At 58.7% G+C, this 13,515-nt stretch overlaps 2 protein-coding genes across 7 annotated transcripts; one reads left to right on the top strand and one right to left on the bottom strand.

Annotated features, from left to right (window-relative positions):
- Positions 1 to 29: 29 nt before the first annotated feature.
- CSTF2 (cleavage stimulation factor subunit 2) lies at positions 30 to 7,092 on the top strand. Of its 3 annotated transcripts, XM_071569550.1 has the most exons (15): positions 30 to 114; positions 264 to 342; positions 1,087 to 1,256; positions 1,738 to 1,874; positions 1,971 to 2,090; positions 2,189 to 2,344; positions 2,469 to 2,589; positions 2,899 to 2,961; positions 4,130 to 4,189; positions 4,774 to 4,915; positions 5,282 to 5,433; positions 5,730 to 6,007; positions 6,404 to 6,529; positions 6,661 to 6,786; positions 6,913 to 7,092. In XM_071569550.1, the coding sequence occupies exons 1-14, from the start codon at positions 57 to 59 to the stop codon at positions 6,781 to 6,783; spliced, it is 1,785 nt and encodes a 594-aa protein (XP_071425651.1). In that variant the 5' UTR covers positions 30 to 56; the 3' UTR covers positions 6,784 to 6,786; positions 6,913 to 7,092. The 3 variants fall into 3 exon arrangements, with proteins under 3 accessions (XP_071425651.1, XP_071425652.1, XP_071425653.1); XM_071569551.1 differs by lacking the exon at positions 4,130 to 4,189; XM_071569552.1 differs by lacking the exons at positions 4,130 to 4,189; positions 4,774 to 4,915; positions 5,282 to 5,433.
- A 509-nt stretch (positions 7,093 to 7,601) lies between these two features.
- Positions 7,602 to 13,489, bottom strand: NOX1 (NADPH oxidase 1). 4 transcript variants are annotated; one of them, XM_071569304.1, is made up of 13 exons: positions 13,405 to 13,489; positions 11,293 to 11,388; positions 10,764 to 10,874; positions 10,593 to 10,677; positions 10,370 to 10,515; positions 10,112 to 10,293; positions 9,780 to 9,918; positions 9,590 to 9,682; positions 9,197 to 9,423; positions 8,954 to 9,116; positions 8,679 to 8,867; positions 8,342 to 8,466; positions 7,602 to 8,152 (listed from the first exon to the last, which is right to left on the bottom strand). In XM_071569304.1, exons 1-13 carry the CDS (start codon positions 13,411 to 13,413, stop codon positions 8,026 to 8,028), a joined length of 1,692 nt encoding a protein of 563 aa, XP_071425405.1. In that variant the 5' UTR covers positions 13,414 to 13,489; the 3' UTR covers positions 7,602 to 8,025. The 4 variants fall into 4 exon arrangements, with proteins under 4 accessions (XP_071425405.1, XP_071425406.1, XP_071425404.1 ...); XM_071569305.1 differs by having other exon boundaries at positions 8,679 to 8,825; positions 12,415 to 13,476; XM_071569303.1 differs by having other exon boundaries at positions 12,415 to 13,476.
- Positions 13,490 to 13,515: the final 26 nt, after the last annotated feature.

Raw genomic sequence — 13,515 nt, forward strand, 5'->3', positions numbered from 1 at the left:
TGGCGGAAGCGGAGGGACGGTTGCGGTGAGGGACCGGAAGCGTTGCGGGCGGCGCGATGGCGGGTCTGTCCGTGCGGGACCCTGCCGTGGATCGGTCCTTGCGCTCCGTGTTCGGTGAGGCCGCGGGGCCCGGGATGAGGGACAGCAAAGGGGCAGGGGCAGGGAACGGGACGGGCAGGGGCAGGCGCGGATTCGGCGGTTCCCCCGCCGCCGTTGGGGCCCGTCCCCGCCGCACTGACCGGCGGCACCGTCTCTCTCCGCAGTGGGGAACATCCCGTACGAGGCCACCGAGGAGCAGCTGAAGGACATTTTCTCGGAGGTTGGGCCCGTGGTCAGCTTTAGGTGAGAGCTGCGGAACCGGCCTGGCGGAGTCGGGAATTCTTGAGACTGGAAAAGCCCCCTAAGGCCACCGAGTCCTGTCGTGTTACCACTAAACCACGTCCCGAAGTGCCACATCCACAAAGCTCTTGAGCACCCCAGGGGATGGTGACTCCACCCTGGGCAGCCTGAGCCGATGCTTGCGAGCAAGTGGAGAATTTTCCCTAATACCCAATTTCACCTCCCCTGGCATACCTTGAGCAGAGCAGAGGAGCGTGTGGGGGGTTGTGAGGCTGTGCCTCTGTGCTCAGGGACTGAGGGGCTGTGCCATGGTCACCTGGAGATGGGGCACAGTAGAGGGACATGGGCTGGAAGAGTGCTCAGGTCCTGATCAGGCCCTGTGCTCCTCACTCCCATCCCAGTGCTTCTCAGGGGTATTTCCCAGGCCTGGCACCAAGGCCCTGGAGAGCTCTCAATTAAGGGCTTGGGAGCTCCAGGAGCAGCCAGTCCCATCCTGTGCCCCTGTGAGCCGCCTCGTGGGGTCAGGGGGAGCACAGAGCTTCCTGCACACCAGAGCTTTGGGAACACTTATGCAAGGAGCCAGGAGGCCCTTTGGCTCTGGCTTAGGGGTGACTGGTGTGTGCCTTGGCTCTGCTCCCAGCACACCTGTGCCTGTATCCCAGCGGCTTCTCCCAAGGTCTGGGAGCCACGGGCACTGCTGGCTGCCCACGCTGCCCTCAGCAGTGGTGTTCTCTCCCTGCTGCACAGGCTGGTGTATGACAGGGAGACGGGGAAGCCCAAGGGATATGGGTTCTGCGAGTACCAGGACCAGGAGACGGCGCTGAGCGCCATGCGGAACCTGAACGGGCGGGAGTTCAGTGGCAGGGCCCTGCGCGTCGACAACGCCGCCAGCGAGAAGAACAAGGAGGAGCTCAAGAGTGAGTCTGAATTCTGCGATGTCATGCTGGGCCTGGCCCTGTCTGTGCTACACAGATACGGGATGCTCTTCCAGGCTGTCAGAGCTGACTTGCTCTAAGGGGTGTTGTGAGTAGCTCCCCAGAGGGGTGTGTGGGTTCAGCGCTCTGTTCTCACTCCCAGGTGATCACAGGATCATTTAGGCTGGAAAACATCTCGTAAGATTGAGTTCAAACTTTTAGCAAGCAGCACTTTGTCAGCTAGACCACACCGCTAAGTGCCACATCTAGTCTTTGCTTAAATACCTCCAGGGATGGTGACTCCACCACCTCTCTGGGCAGCCCATTCCAATGCCTGACTACCCTTTCTGTTAAGAAATTCCTCCGAATGTTTCCCAGTTTTCACTGGCTCCCTTTCCCCATAGTGGATGGTGCTCTCCTTCTCATGAGTCCGTTACATACAGCTGGTTCATGTTGCTATATGAGGTCACCAACTGTGTTGCAGGCTTGGGCACAGGTGCACCCATCATAGAGTCACCCTACGGGGACCCTGTAAACCCTGAGGACGCTCCTGAGTCCATCAGCCGGGCTGTGGCCAGCCTGCCACCCGAGCAGATGTTTGAGCTGATGAAGCAGATGAAGGTGAGTGCAGGAGGCACAACTCCCACTGCCACTGCCCTTGCCCTCCCAGCCCCTGTCACACCCTGTCAGAGTTCTGACCTACGTGTGCCTTCTCAGTTGTGTGTCCAGAACAGCCCACAGGAAGCCAGGAACATGCTGCTCCAGAACCCCCAACTGGCCTATGCCCTGCTGCAGGCCCAGGTGGTCATGAGGATCGTGGACCCGGAGATCGCGCTGGTTTGTCCCTTGCTTCTCATCTTGGTTTTGGGAGCATGTCGGTGGCAAACTTTGTGAAGTGGGAGTGGAAAAGAACTCTTTTCTCCTTCTCCCCCCAGAAAATCCTGCATCGCCAGACCAGTGTTCCTCCTCTGATCCCAGGCAACCAGCAGCCAGTGCCAGGGCCAGGACCTGGGCCAGGACCGGGGCCTGGGCCGGGTCCCAATGCGCAGCTGAACCCACAGAACACGCCCTCATCCCAGCCACAGCCCATGGTAAGAGTCTGCACGACACACGAGCTGTGCAGGAGAGATGGGCAGTGCCAGCTCCAGCTCTTCCAGCTGGGCTGCATGCCCAGGTGACAGGACATCCCTGAAGTCCATTGTCTCTCCCGGGCAGGGCGGAATGCACGTGAACGGTGCTCCTCCTCTGATGCAGCCCATGCAGGGGGGAGTGCCGGCCCCAGGACAGATGGCAGGCCCTGTGCAGGGCCCAGGCCCTGGCCCCATGGCTCCAGGAGGTGAGTTTGGGCTGAACCACCCCACCCAAGGGCACACAGGTCCTGCAGATACCCCCTCTGTTTTCCCCCTGGCCTGGGGGCTTTGCCCCATGAAGCACACGTAGTCCCATACTGTCTGTTGTGCTTGTGGCTGCTGCCGGTGGTGGGCTGGAATGTTGGATTATCTCAGTGGGGGAGCAACGCCAATGAAATAAACCTGCAGATGCTCCCCCAGGAGCTGGGAGGGGGAAGGTATTTGGGCCCAAAGGAATGGGTTAGTGGTGCAGGGATGTCTGAGAAGGGGTCTGATTTCTGCCTGTCCCCTCCCAGGTGGGATGCAGCCACAGGTTGGGATGCCAGGCGGAGGGCCTGTCCCCTTGGAGCGTGGACAAGGTAAAACTGGTATAGTTAGTGCTGTGTGTGATGTGAGCCTCCAGCAAGGCCTAGGCCATGGGCACTGAGCAGTGCAGCACCCACAACCCCTGCCAGGCACCTGCAGCCCGGCTGTGCCTGCCTCTGGGGCAGCTCCACAGTGCTGGGCTGTGCCTGCATTTCCTCCCTTAGGCACAAGGCTGTGGTAGCAGCTCCCTGGCCCCCAGGCCTCACCCCACACACTGGTGTGCTCCTTGCTTGTTCTGTGCTGTGTTGGGCAGTTGTGCTCAGGAAGGCAGGGATTGCTGCCAAGCCCCGCCAGGCAGGATGTACCTGTGTTTTCCATCTCTGCGAGCCGGTGTCTGTCCCTGTGCTTGTGCGGGAAAGTAGAGCTTGCTCTTCTCTGGTCCCTGTCCTGCTCCTTTGCTACCTGGGTACTGGAAAGCAGCGCGGCCCCTGCGTCCTCCCGCGCCGTGTCCAGCAGAGGGAGCTGGGCCTCCGCTTTGGCTTTGAGGCTTGGCTGGGAATTTTCCCGAGAGTGACGCCTCGGCTTTCCCTCCACAGGCACGGTCTGTACGTCCCCAGCCCTAGAGCCAGGTTCCTTATGGGTCACGTGTTGCCATGTGCCAGGGTTAGCGAGACCCACGCGTTCTTGTTCTTGAAGTAACAAAGCATGCAGTCACCTGACACCTCTGTTGCCTTGACTTGTATCCTAGGCCTTATTTCAGGAACGTGGTAAACCTGGTGTGAGATCTTTTGGCCTTAGGGGCAGTTGACTTTGGTTTCCCTTGGAGTATGCATTGTCTTCCTGTGAACAAACTGATAGTTCTTGGCACCTGAAAGGTTTTGGAGAGCAGAAACTGTGGGCAGGAGCAGAAGCAGGAACTGGCTGGCTGTTTTTGTGGGGTCACCATGGCCCCACCGAATGACACATCTTTTGGCAGGTTGTCTTCTTTCCCTGCCTCTCTCTCTGAGCAAGGGAATGATCATGCCATGCTGCCTGTGGTGACAAAGATGGTGTTAATGGAAGAGGTCGATAAAGCCAGATCTGCAGCATCTTCTCTGTAGGTTTTCCTGGGGACTTCAGGAAGCGTGATCCTGCAGACAGCACTGTCCCCAAGGCCGGGTACATGTGTGCACACACTATTTACGTGTCTGCTCTTTCCCTCTTTTCCTGCTGCTTGCCCAGGGAACCTGCAGCTCTCGCCCGTGGGACCTGCCAGGCCTGCGTCTATCGAACGCGTTCAAGGTATCCCAGCACCCGCCAGCTCCCTCCTCCCCTGGAGCTCATTGTGGAGTGTGCAGAGAGCAGCTTTCACCCCTCTGTGCTCAGGGCCAGGGACTGGCATATCACTCCCTGTAGTCTGGCAGGGTTAAGAGGAGGAGTCGTCAGCATTTCTCCTAGGGCCGCAGGAGAGAACAGCCTAGAGCCATGCATGGAGCCTCCAGTGGAAAATGAGAGCCTGTTCTGAGGGCTTTTGCCTAGGGTCCAGCCTCCTTTGACAGTGAATTCCCAGGAGTCTTCCAGGTCTTGCTTTGGTCCTGGCCCCCATCATCAGGGTGTTGATGCCCACACTTGTAGGGATTGCCATGGGGGCACCCACGCTTGGTTTGGCCTCTGGTGCCATAAGGAGCCTAAGGTAGATCCAGAGAGGAAAAAGAAGAATAAAAGCACCAGCCAGGAAAGGGGCTTTGGTGTGCTCCAGCCTGGGGTGTGGGGCTGCCCCCTGAGCAGTGCAGCCACCCCACACCCAGCCCCAGAGTGCCGGGGACAGTCTTGGCACGGCACTGGTCATGCAGATCCTCACAAGCTCTTGTGTGTCTCCCTGGCAGTGCCCATGCCAGACCCGAGGGCCCCTATGCAGCGTGGACCTCTACCTGCTAGTGGCCCGCCGCCCCGAGGCCTTTTGGGAGATGCCCCGAATGACCCTCGCGGAGGGACCCTGCTCTCAGTCACTGGAGAAGTGGAGCCCAGGTGAGGGGAGAGGGAAGGAGAGGAGCCCTTGGCACTGTCCCCTGCCCAAGGGTGACCTCTCGCTGAGGACAGGGTTGGCACCAGCCTTCTGGGAGTCACTGCTGCCTGGTCAGAGGCCTGTGTGCTGCTGACCGTGGGGGGCCAGCCTGTTTCCCCGGGGACGGGACATCCCCGGGGTGATGGCAGCTGCCCTGTGGCATGGGGCCACCAGCACCTATTCTTGTGCCAGCCTCACCCTCCTCCCCTGCGGCCGGCTTCGGGGACAATCCCAGCACTCTGCCCAGACCGCGCCAAGCCAGCGTCTGATTCACACTCTTTCGCTTTTTCTTCTCCTCCTGCTTTGCTCTCCTTGTCTCTCTGCATCAGAGGTTACCTTGGGCCGCCCCACCAGGGAGCCCCTATGCACCATATGCCTGGTCATGACAGCCGTGGCCCCCCCCATGAGATGAGGGGGGGACCCATGGGAGAACCCCGACCACTGATGGGAGAGCCGCGGGGGCCCTTGATGGATGCTCGAGGTGAGAGAGGGGGCATGAAATATTGGGTGGCTTAGAGCATGCAGGCAAGGATTCACAGTAGAGGCAGCTGCCCTGACCTGAGGCGTATGACGGGGGTTTAGTCACTGAAATGACTGATTCCAGGCAAGGAGGGACTGTCCCAGGGCACAAGGAACTTTATCCAGGCATGTCCCCTCTGCCCCCAGCTCTGCACCATTTGGGTGCTTGCCAGCCCCCAGACAAAGGAGGCAGCAGGCTCGGTCCCACATTCTGCAACACTGCTCCTTTCAGCAGCTTACCTTGTCTTTCCTCCACAGTTGGAAGAGATCCCCGAGGGCTGGAGCCACGAGGATTGGAGCCGCGCGGGCTTGAACCCCGGGTGATGGAGGCACGAGCACTGGAGGCGCGAGGCCTGGAGCCGCGGGTCCTGGAGCCACGAGTGCTGGAAGCCCGGGCCATGGAGGCCAGGGTCCTGGAGACCCGGGGCCTGGAGCCTCGAGGGCCTGGTCCCAACCCACGTGGCCCCATGCCCGGTGGGATACAGGGTCCTGGGCCACTTAACATGGGAGCCAGTGGCCCGCAGGGGCCTCGCCAGGTACACACATCTCTGCTCAGCTGGTTGGGCACCGATGGCATCTGTAGATTGGGGCTGAGTGGGGGGTGTCACATGGAGCAGCCCCTCTGGAAAGCACAAGGCCTGGGTCACTGGCTCTGAGGGGTCAAGGCATCTGTCCCGTCTCCCCAGGCACTGCCCATCTGCTGGGGACAGGACAAGGCTCAGGCCTCTTTCCACCTCTTCCTGATGCACAGGAAGAAGCGCAGGAGTTGGAGGGAAAGGAGAGCACGTAAAACGCAGTCGTCAGTTTGTCTTCATGCTTGGGCATCTTCAGGCTGTCTGAGGGCATCCATCTGATCTCTGCTTTACCTTCCTGGATTTCTATGGCTGAGTCCAGACACCCCTCAGTCCTCACCCACTCTCTTGTTCTCACAGGTTCCTACCATGGCAGGGGCAGGCTTGCAGGGAGGAGGCATTCCTGGGGCAGGAGTCCAAGGAGCTGGTCAGCCTGGAGGCTTTAGCCCTGGACAGAGTCAGGTCACGCCCCAGGATCATGAGAAGGTGAGAGAAGAAAAGGGAAAGGGTGAGACAGCAGGAGCAGAACTCCCCTGTGGTGGGGACAGCCCCTCCCTGGCTCTGGTAACCCATGGGTTGTCTGGCAGGGTGTGTCTCTGACCCCCCTCTCCCCACAGGCAGCGCTGATCATGCAGGTCCTGCAGCTGACAGCAGACCAGATTGCCATGCTGCCCCCAGAGCAGCGGCAGAGCATCCTCATTCTGAAGGAGCAGATCCAGAAGTCCACGGGGGCACCTTGACAGGTAACATCCTTAACCCAGCCCTCAGCCTGTGCCTGTTCCCCTCCATTAAATCAGAGCTGCCCAGGACAGGGCTCTGTCCTGCTTCTTACCATGCTGGGCTCATTCTCCACCCCTTCCTTCTGGCAGGTGTGTGGTGGATGGAGGTGATACTCCATGGCAGCTGCTTCCTGTTGCTACCTGAGCTGATGCTGCGTTCTGGGAGAGGTTATGTTCCCCTCAACATTTTTTCCTCCAATTAATCTTTTTTGTGTGTGTGTGTGTATATTTTTGATGTTTGAAATAAAGTGGGAGGAGGGTTTGAGTAAAGCCACATGGTCTGGCTGCCTTGTTTGGTCTCTTGTGGAGGCCAGAGTGGCACTGTTGGGTTCTGGGAGCAGTCTGGCCTGGCTCCAGTCTTGTCCACACCACTTGCTATCCTCCCTCCTCCACAGCACCAGGGTGCCATGCTCTTCACAGCAGTGTAGGGCAAGGGCAGAATGGAGAGCTTGGCTTTCTATCCCTGCTGGCAGAGCTGGAAGGGCTCCGTATCCGATTGCAGTATCACTTACCATGCCAGCCTGCTCTGAGAGGGGGCCTTTCCCTCTTTTTTGCATGTGCTGGAGCAGAACTTTGTGGGAGCTTTTCATCCCTGTTGGCCTCTGTGTTGGGATGTGCCTGGCTCTGGGTGCAGTCAGCCCCTGCAGAGGAGTATCTGACCCTGCACCTCAGAGGGTTTGCTATCAACCAGCTGTTCTACTGCAGCCCTGCAAGAGGACAGAGTGCGGGCTCCTTTGTACCTGCACAGTCAAGTCACCACGGAGGCTTTCATTGCAAACAAAAGCAAGTTTAATTTACATTTTTACTCAAAGGAGTGTTTAAACCTGGAGGAGCATGTTTGGCCCCTGACACCTGCTTGGCATGCTTGTGTCCCATGCATGTCCTGTGGTTCTGCTCAGCCCACTGGGCAGTCCTGGTGCTTCTTGCTGCTCTGGCAGCATCATGCAGCGCGTGGCTTTGGTTTGTCAGTGAGAGGGCTGTGCAGAGCTGCAGGCCCACTTGTTCCATGAGGATCCCTTGTACACCAGGACAGGCAGGCAGCAGTCTTTGAATGTAGAATTTATCATGGAGAAGGAGTACCTTGCTGTGTCTTGCCTGGCCTCAGTGCATGCACAGATATTTATCCCTGGCCTTGCTCTGGCACAGGAGATGAGGTGAGATGGGCAGCATCCCTGCCCACTGGGGTCTCAGCCTTGCTGCCACTTAGAAGTTCTCCTTGTTGAAGTAGAATTTGACCTTTCTGGGGTCCAGACTGGAGTGCTGGTGACAAGACTTCTGCAGGCTCTTTGCCAGGGCTGCTGGCCCACAGAGGAATACACCGACCACCGACCTACAAACAGCATGGAGGTTTCACTGCCAGGCTAGCCACTCAGGGAAAAGTGATGTCAAAGATTTTTGGGCTCCCTGCTAGGGATACCACACGTCTCCCGAAGCCACTGCCCAGCTCAGTGCTGAGTGCCAGGGAAGAGGGGGGGTGCATCCCAGTTCCAGCATCCCAAATTCCCTGCCCACCTCTCACCTGGGGTGGGCTGCAGCCACCGCTGCAAACTCCATGTTCCACATGGGCCGCCCAAAGATGGTTTTCTGCCTGAGGCCCGTCACTGTGTCAGTAGGGGTGTCAAAACGAAGTGCTACATTGTTGGCCTGCACAGAGCAGGGATGGTGAGAACCCCAGACACCACCCGTGAGCCCATCTCCAGTCCCTCACCACAGAGGAGCATCCATTGCTGATCCCACCAAACACTGTGCTTGGACTTTGTGCCTGAAAGCTGTTGTCATGCTTGTCCTGCCCCTCCTGCCTGACTTGGCCACTCTGTGTCCCCTTTTGAAGCTGTGACAGCCCATGGTTGACTCACAATGCTGGTGTCCCAGCCAGTGAGGAAGAGGCGGTAGGTGAGGAAGTCTGCCTTGCCCGACTCAGCCATCTTCTGCTCCAGTGAGGCAAGCAGGTCATTGAACCAGGCAAAGGCTCCTGTGTCCCGGCAGAGCCAGTAGAAGTAGATCTGGGATGCAGCAGGAGAGGGGTTGCTCAAGGTGGAGCAGAGCTAGAGGGCTTGTAAGAATGCAATGCCAAGGACTGGGAAGTCCAGTATGGAGAAATCCATAGCTGGTTCCATGGGACACCCTGTACCTTCTTGGTCTTGAGAGTCTGGTCAGACTGTTGGAACTTGTACCAGATGGACTTCAGGATGGAGGCAAAGGGGGTGACCCCAATGCCCGCTCCCACCAGCATGGCCACCTCGTACTGGAACACATCTTCACTGGCAGTGCCAAAGGGACCATCCACCTCAATCCTGGCCAAAGGAAGGCCTGGGTTAGAGGTGTGGCCTCCTCAAACCCTTTTGATGGCCTGTTTGGGCACTTTCCAGCCTACCTGGGTATCTCCAACTGGAAGGTGTCGATGAGGCGCTCTGTCCAGTCACCAGCCACCCGGACATGGATGGAGAAGAAGTCCTCCTCGGGCGCAGAGGTGAGGGTGAAGGGATGCCACTCCAGTGGGGAGATGGCGGGGCAGTTGACAAAGATGTACTGCCCCACCTCCATGCGGAAGCCCTTCTTCTGCATCTGCAGCTCCAGCACACGGGCAGGGTGCATGACCACCTGGGGGCACAGATGGGGCTCAGCACCAAGCCTGGCTCCTGCCCCTGGAAAGGGGCTGTGGCCACAGCCCCTGCCTACCTCCCCATGGCCACCATGGCCAGGAGCTCTGGCACCAGTGACTCCAAGGAAAGGAGCTGGGGTAGAAACAGGTTCCTGCACCACCCACCTTTTTGATAACCACCTTCTGCCGTGCACGCCAGACCCGGAGGATCCGCTCAAAGATGTAGAGGATGATGGGAGCCAGAACCCACTTCCAGGACTGCAGGAATGGAGGAAAGCATGGGGAGGACCAGGGCTGGAGCCTCCCGAGAACAAGGGAAGGATTCCTCCTCACACCCATTCTAATGCTGCCCTACCTCAGCAGGGATGCTCCCAAACTCAGGCTCTTTGCAGCAGTCATGGGTGCAATTCTGGTCCCTCTGTGTGAGGTACTGGGCGCAGTGGTGGGGGTGCACCTCTGCCATGCTCTGCTCTGTCTGCCCACGCACCAGCCCGCTGTGGGGAGGTGAGGGCTGAGTCCAAGGGCCAGCTCCTGCCTCCCAGCCAAGTCTGAGTTGTGCTGCATGAGGCCAGCTGGGCTAGCCCATCGTGGGAAGGGCAGCCCACAGCCCCACTGGACTCTTCCTGGGGTGCCCCACTGGGGCTCTACAGCCACTATCCTGCCTTGGGGAGTGGTGAGGAGCCTTACGCGATGCCATGGATGACAAGGCCGGTGAAGTAGATGAGGAACAGGTGGTGGGTGTACCAGAAGACCTCAAAGTAGTTCCTGCGGATGAACTCGGTGGAGGATGTGACCATGAGGATGAGCGCCAGTGTGATGATGACCCCTGTCAGCCCCGGGATGGTCGTGAAAGCCACATACTCAACGGTCTGCAGGGCAGCAGGATGGGTTAGGGGGGCAGGGGACAAGTGGTGACAGGGGGCTGGATGCCAAGGCCACGCTCACCGTCTCATTAGAGTGGATGGGGTTCAGCCACTTGTTGCTTCCCTGCAAGTGCATCTTAGAGAGGACGGCAGGGAGGCTGCCATCTGTGGCTTGTTGGCTCTGGTTGTAGCGCTCCAGGTTGAAGAGGTGGGCAATGGTGTGCACAGCTGGACAGAGGACAGGCAATCACCCGCCTGGCCATCCCCCAGTCCCCGCTGTGCCCCAGCCCAGCGCAGGGTGGTACCTGTGAGCAGCGCCAGCGCGTAGGCCACCAGCTTGTGAAAGGTGAGGTTGTGGTCCAGCTGCTTCCGCAACGTCCGCCTGCAGCACTGCAGGGAGAGGCAGTGGTGTCAGGACGGGGACGGGGACAGGGATGGGGGTGGCCATGCTGGCCATGCCACCGTGGGGCACTCACCGAGCAGGTCCCACGGAGGAAGGAGAGGAGGTTGCGGCAGACAGGCAGCAGGATCAGCATGCTGTTGAAGTTGAGGCACTTGGCTGATGCTCGAGCCCACGCCAAGGCAGACTGGGAAAAAGAGAGCGGTGAGCACCACTGCCCTGTGGTGCTTAGATTGAGACTTGGGTCAGGACAGGGCCAAGTGACACTGAGCTGAGACTGAGTGATGCTGGCCTGGGAACTGGAGGGAGTGATGCTGGACTGGAACAGGGACTTGGGAGAGGGTGATGATGAGCCAGGAGAGGAGGACTGGGAGGAGGTGGTGCTGGACTGGGCTAGGACATTGCTGGGATGGGACTAGACAGGGGTCAAGACAGGGACCAGCAAGGAGCAGTGCAGGGCTGGGAAGTGGGACAGAATGATGCTGGGCTGCAAGAGGACAGAACACATAAGGGGCATGGAATGTTGCAGCTCCAACCCCACTGTAGGAGAGCTCCAAGAGGCATGTGTGCCTATGTAGCCAGGGTGCTGTGGGAGAGCACCTTACCCCAAGGATGGCCCTGGTGTAGAAATACCGCTCATCCTGGTCAAAGAACAGAAAGTAGTACGTGAAGAGGAAGATGTTGATGCCCAGCCAGGCTGCCTGCAGGGAGAAGTCATGGCCTGATGAGAGACCCTGTCCTGAAAGCCCCTCAGGCTGCAGCACTCAGGTGCAGGCACAGCCAGAGAGTGTCAGGACAGTGCATCCCCTCCTGTTTCCTTATGAGCCACAGCATCATGCACAGGGCTGGCAAACAGGGTGGGGACACAAGGCCAAAGGCGGGGAGAGGTGTGGAAGTCTTGCGAAATTACTGTCTTGTCACCCAGAGCCCTGTGCATCACTCATGCGTGAGAAAGGAGGAAAGGCAGGAGCAGGCAACACCCGTGTAACGGGAGGGCAGGTCCAGAGGGTGGTCGGGGCTATGCAGGGAAGATTTTGGAGGACGAAGTTTTACAGGGAGCTGGCTCACCTAGCCCCACCATGCTGCCATCCCCTGCCTAACCTCACTGCACCCCACACTAGCCCCTCTCACTTTTGTCAGAGCACCCACAAAAAGCACTCTGCCTTGCATTTGGGTTTTGGTTTGTTTAGGGTTTTTTTTAATTAACTTAAAAAATTAAAATAGCCCAACTTTCTGTAAACCCCCATTTCCCCATGCTTCTGCAGCTCCCACACACAGTGCTGACCAGATGATGGGTGCTGGCTGGGCACGGCCTGTGACACCAGTGATGCCACAACATAGCACTAGCAGATGGTCCCTACGGACCGTCACTGGCTCCTCAGCCTGGCACAGGCTCTCACAGGTCCTCCTGCTCTCATGAGGAGAGAAAAGGCATGGGGCAGGTTCTCAGCCAAATTAGGCAAACCAGCAGCATTTTTAAGTTTTCCAGGATCCCTCTTTACCTTGTTGAGTTTTCCTTAAGACTTCAATTTTCCAAACCCCATCTTTCCCCTGGCTGCCAGGGTATGCAGGTTGGCTGGGCAGAGGGGATGCTTGTCTCTCCCTGCTGCCCAGCCCTAGGACAGCCCATCACCACCCATTTAGCCCCATGATCCCCCAGGGCCCATAGCCCCCATAGCCCCCCACATCACCCTACCCCAGAGAGCCCCCCAGCCCCACACACTCACGAGGACGGCGGCCGAGAACCAGTGGTTGACCAGCCAGTTGCCCATGGTGCAGTGTCCCCGTTCCTGCTGCTGCCTGCCTGCGCCTGCTGCTCCCTGCCCATTTTATGGAGGCAGCAGGTGGTGGGGCAGTCACAGCTTCGGGAACTGCACTGCTGGGACTTTCCCCTGACAAGCTTTTGAGGAAATGCCGGTAGTTTCAAAGGCCACCTTCCAGGAAGGCCAGGCTGACTCCATTGGCCAACATGAAAACCAGCCCCCTGCGCTGGCCAGGGATGGCCCCCAGCTGAGAGGTCCCCTTGGCACACACAGCTGGGTGTGGGAGGCCATCAGGCTGCTCCTCTTGGGGTTTTGCAATCTTTGAGGACCAAAATGGCCTTTTTTTAAGGCAGGAATTTCCTGGTGGGAAGAAGTTGTGAAGGATCCATCCTGTGACAGGCTCAACTGATGTGCTGTTTCCTGACCTCCCTCACCAGTCTCCACTGCCTCTGTTTTACAGAAAAACCACCAAAGGAGGAGAAGCATCCTGGGGACATGGCACTGCATTAGTGCCAGAATCTGGACCAGGGTTCCACTATAGGGCAGGTGAATTAAAACTGAGCACCAGCAGTGCTGCACCTCTGTGAGCACCACGAGGGGATGAGTGTCCTCATTCTGGTACCCAAACTGAGCTGACACCATAAATGGGTACTGGGGGTGTGGGGTCACACTCCTGGTTTGGTGCCAGGATGCCTAGGTCCCATCAGCATCCCTGCCATTGTGCCAGCCACCTCTCCCATCCTGCCTGCCCTCCACTGGAGGCCCCAGGCTCTGCAGTGGCCAGCGCTCTGGCTGGGAACAGCAGCCGGTGCTGGGGCCCTGAGCCTGGATGAACAGGTTGGACAGGATTGCTCTTTGCTGGCATGCTAGTTTCTCCTGGCCTACAGCCATGGCCACGCTGACGGAAGTGTAGGCTGAGGCCAGCCCCCATCCTGCCATGCTCCAGAATCTTACCAGCTCCATTGAGGGTCTCCCCCCTCATCTCTACTTCCCACTGGGGCAGCCCCATTTCAGTGCCTGTGAACATGAGGGCTATGTGGACAGTAGGTGTGTGCACCTGTGCCA

Source organism: Pithys albifrons, chromosome 14 (genome assembly GCF_047495875.1).
Source record: "Pithys albifrons albifrons isolate INPA30051 chromosome 14, PitAlb_v1, whole genome shotgun sequence".
NCBI classification, from domain to species: Eukaryota; Metazoa; Chordata; class Aves; order Passeriformes; family Thamnophilidae; genus Pithys; species Pithys albifrons.

What these genes read in the sequence shown, in the direction of transcription:
- CSTF2 (XM_071569550.1), top strand. Translation starts at nt 57, where the DNA reads ATGGCGGGTCTGTCCGTGCGGGACCCTGCCGTGGATCGGTCCTTGCGC. An exon ending in GGGCCCGTGGTCAGCTTTAG is followed by an intron (nt 343 to 1,086) that starts GTGAGAGCTGCG and finishes CCTGCTGCACAG; the next exon opens with GCTGGTGTATGACAGGGAGA. An exon ending in AGCTGATGAAGCAGATGAAG is followed by an intron (nt 1,875 to 1,970) that starts GTGAGTGCAGGA and finishes GTGCCTTCTCAG; the next exon opens with TTGTGTGTCCAGAACAGCCC.
- NOX1 (XM_071569303.1), bottom strand. Translation starts at nt 12,459, where the DNA reads ATGGGCAACTGGCTGGTCAACCACTGGTTCTCGGCCGCCGTCCTC. An exon ending in TTGGGAGCATCCCTGCTGAG is followed by an intron (nt 9,683 to 9,779) that starts GTAGGGCAGCAT and finishes CCATTCCTGCAG; the next exon opens with TCCTGGAAGTGGGTTCTGGC. An exon ending in GTGGCTGCAGCCCACCCCAG is followed by an intron (nt 8,153 to 8,341) that starts GTGAGAGGTGGG and finishes TGCTGTTTGTAG; the next exon opens with GTCGGTGGTCGGTGTATTCC.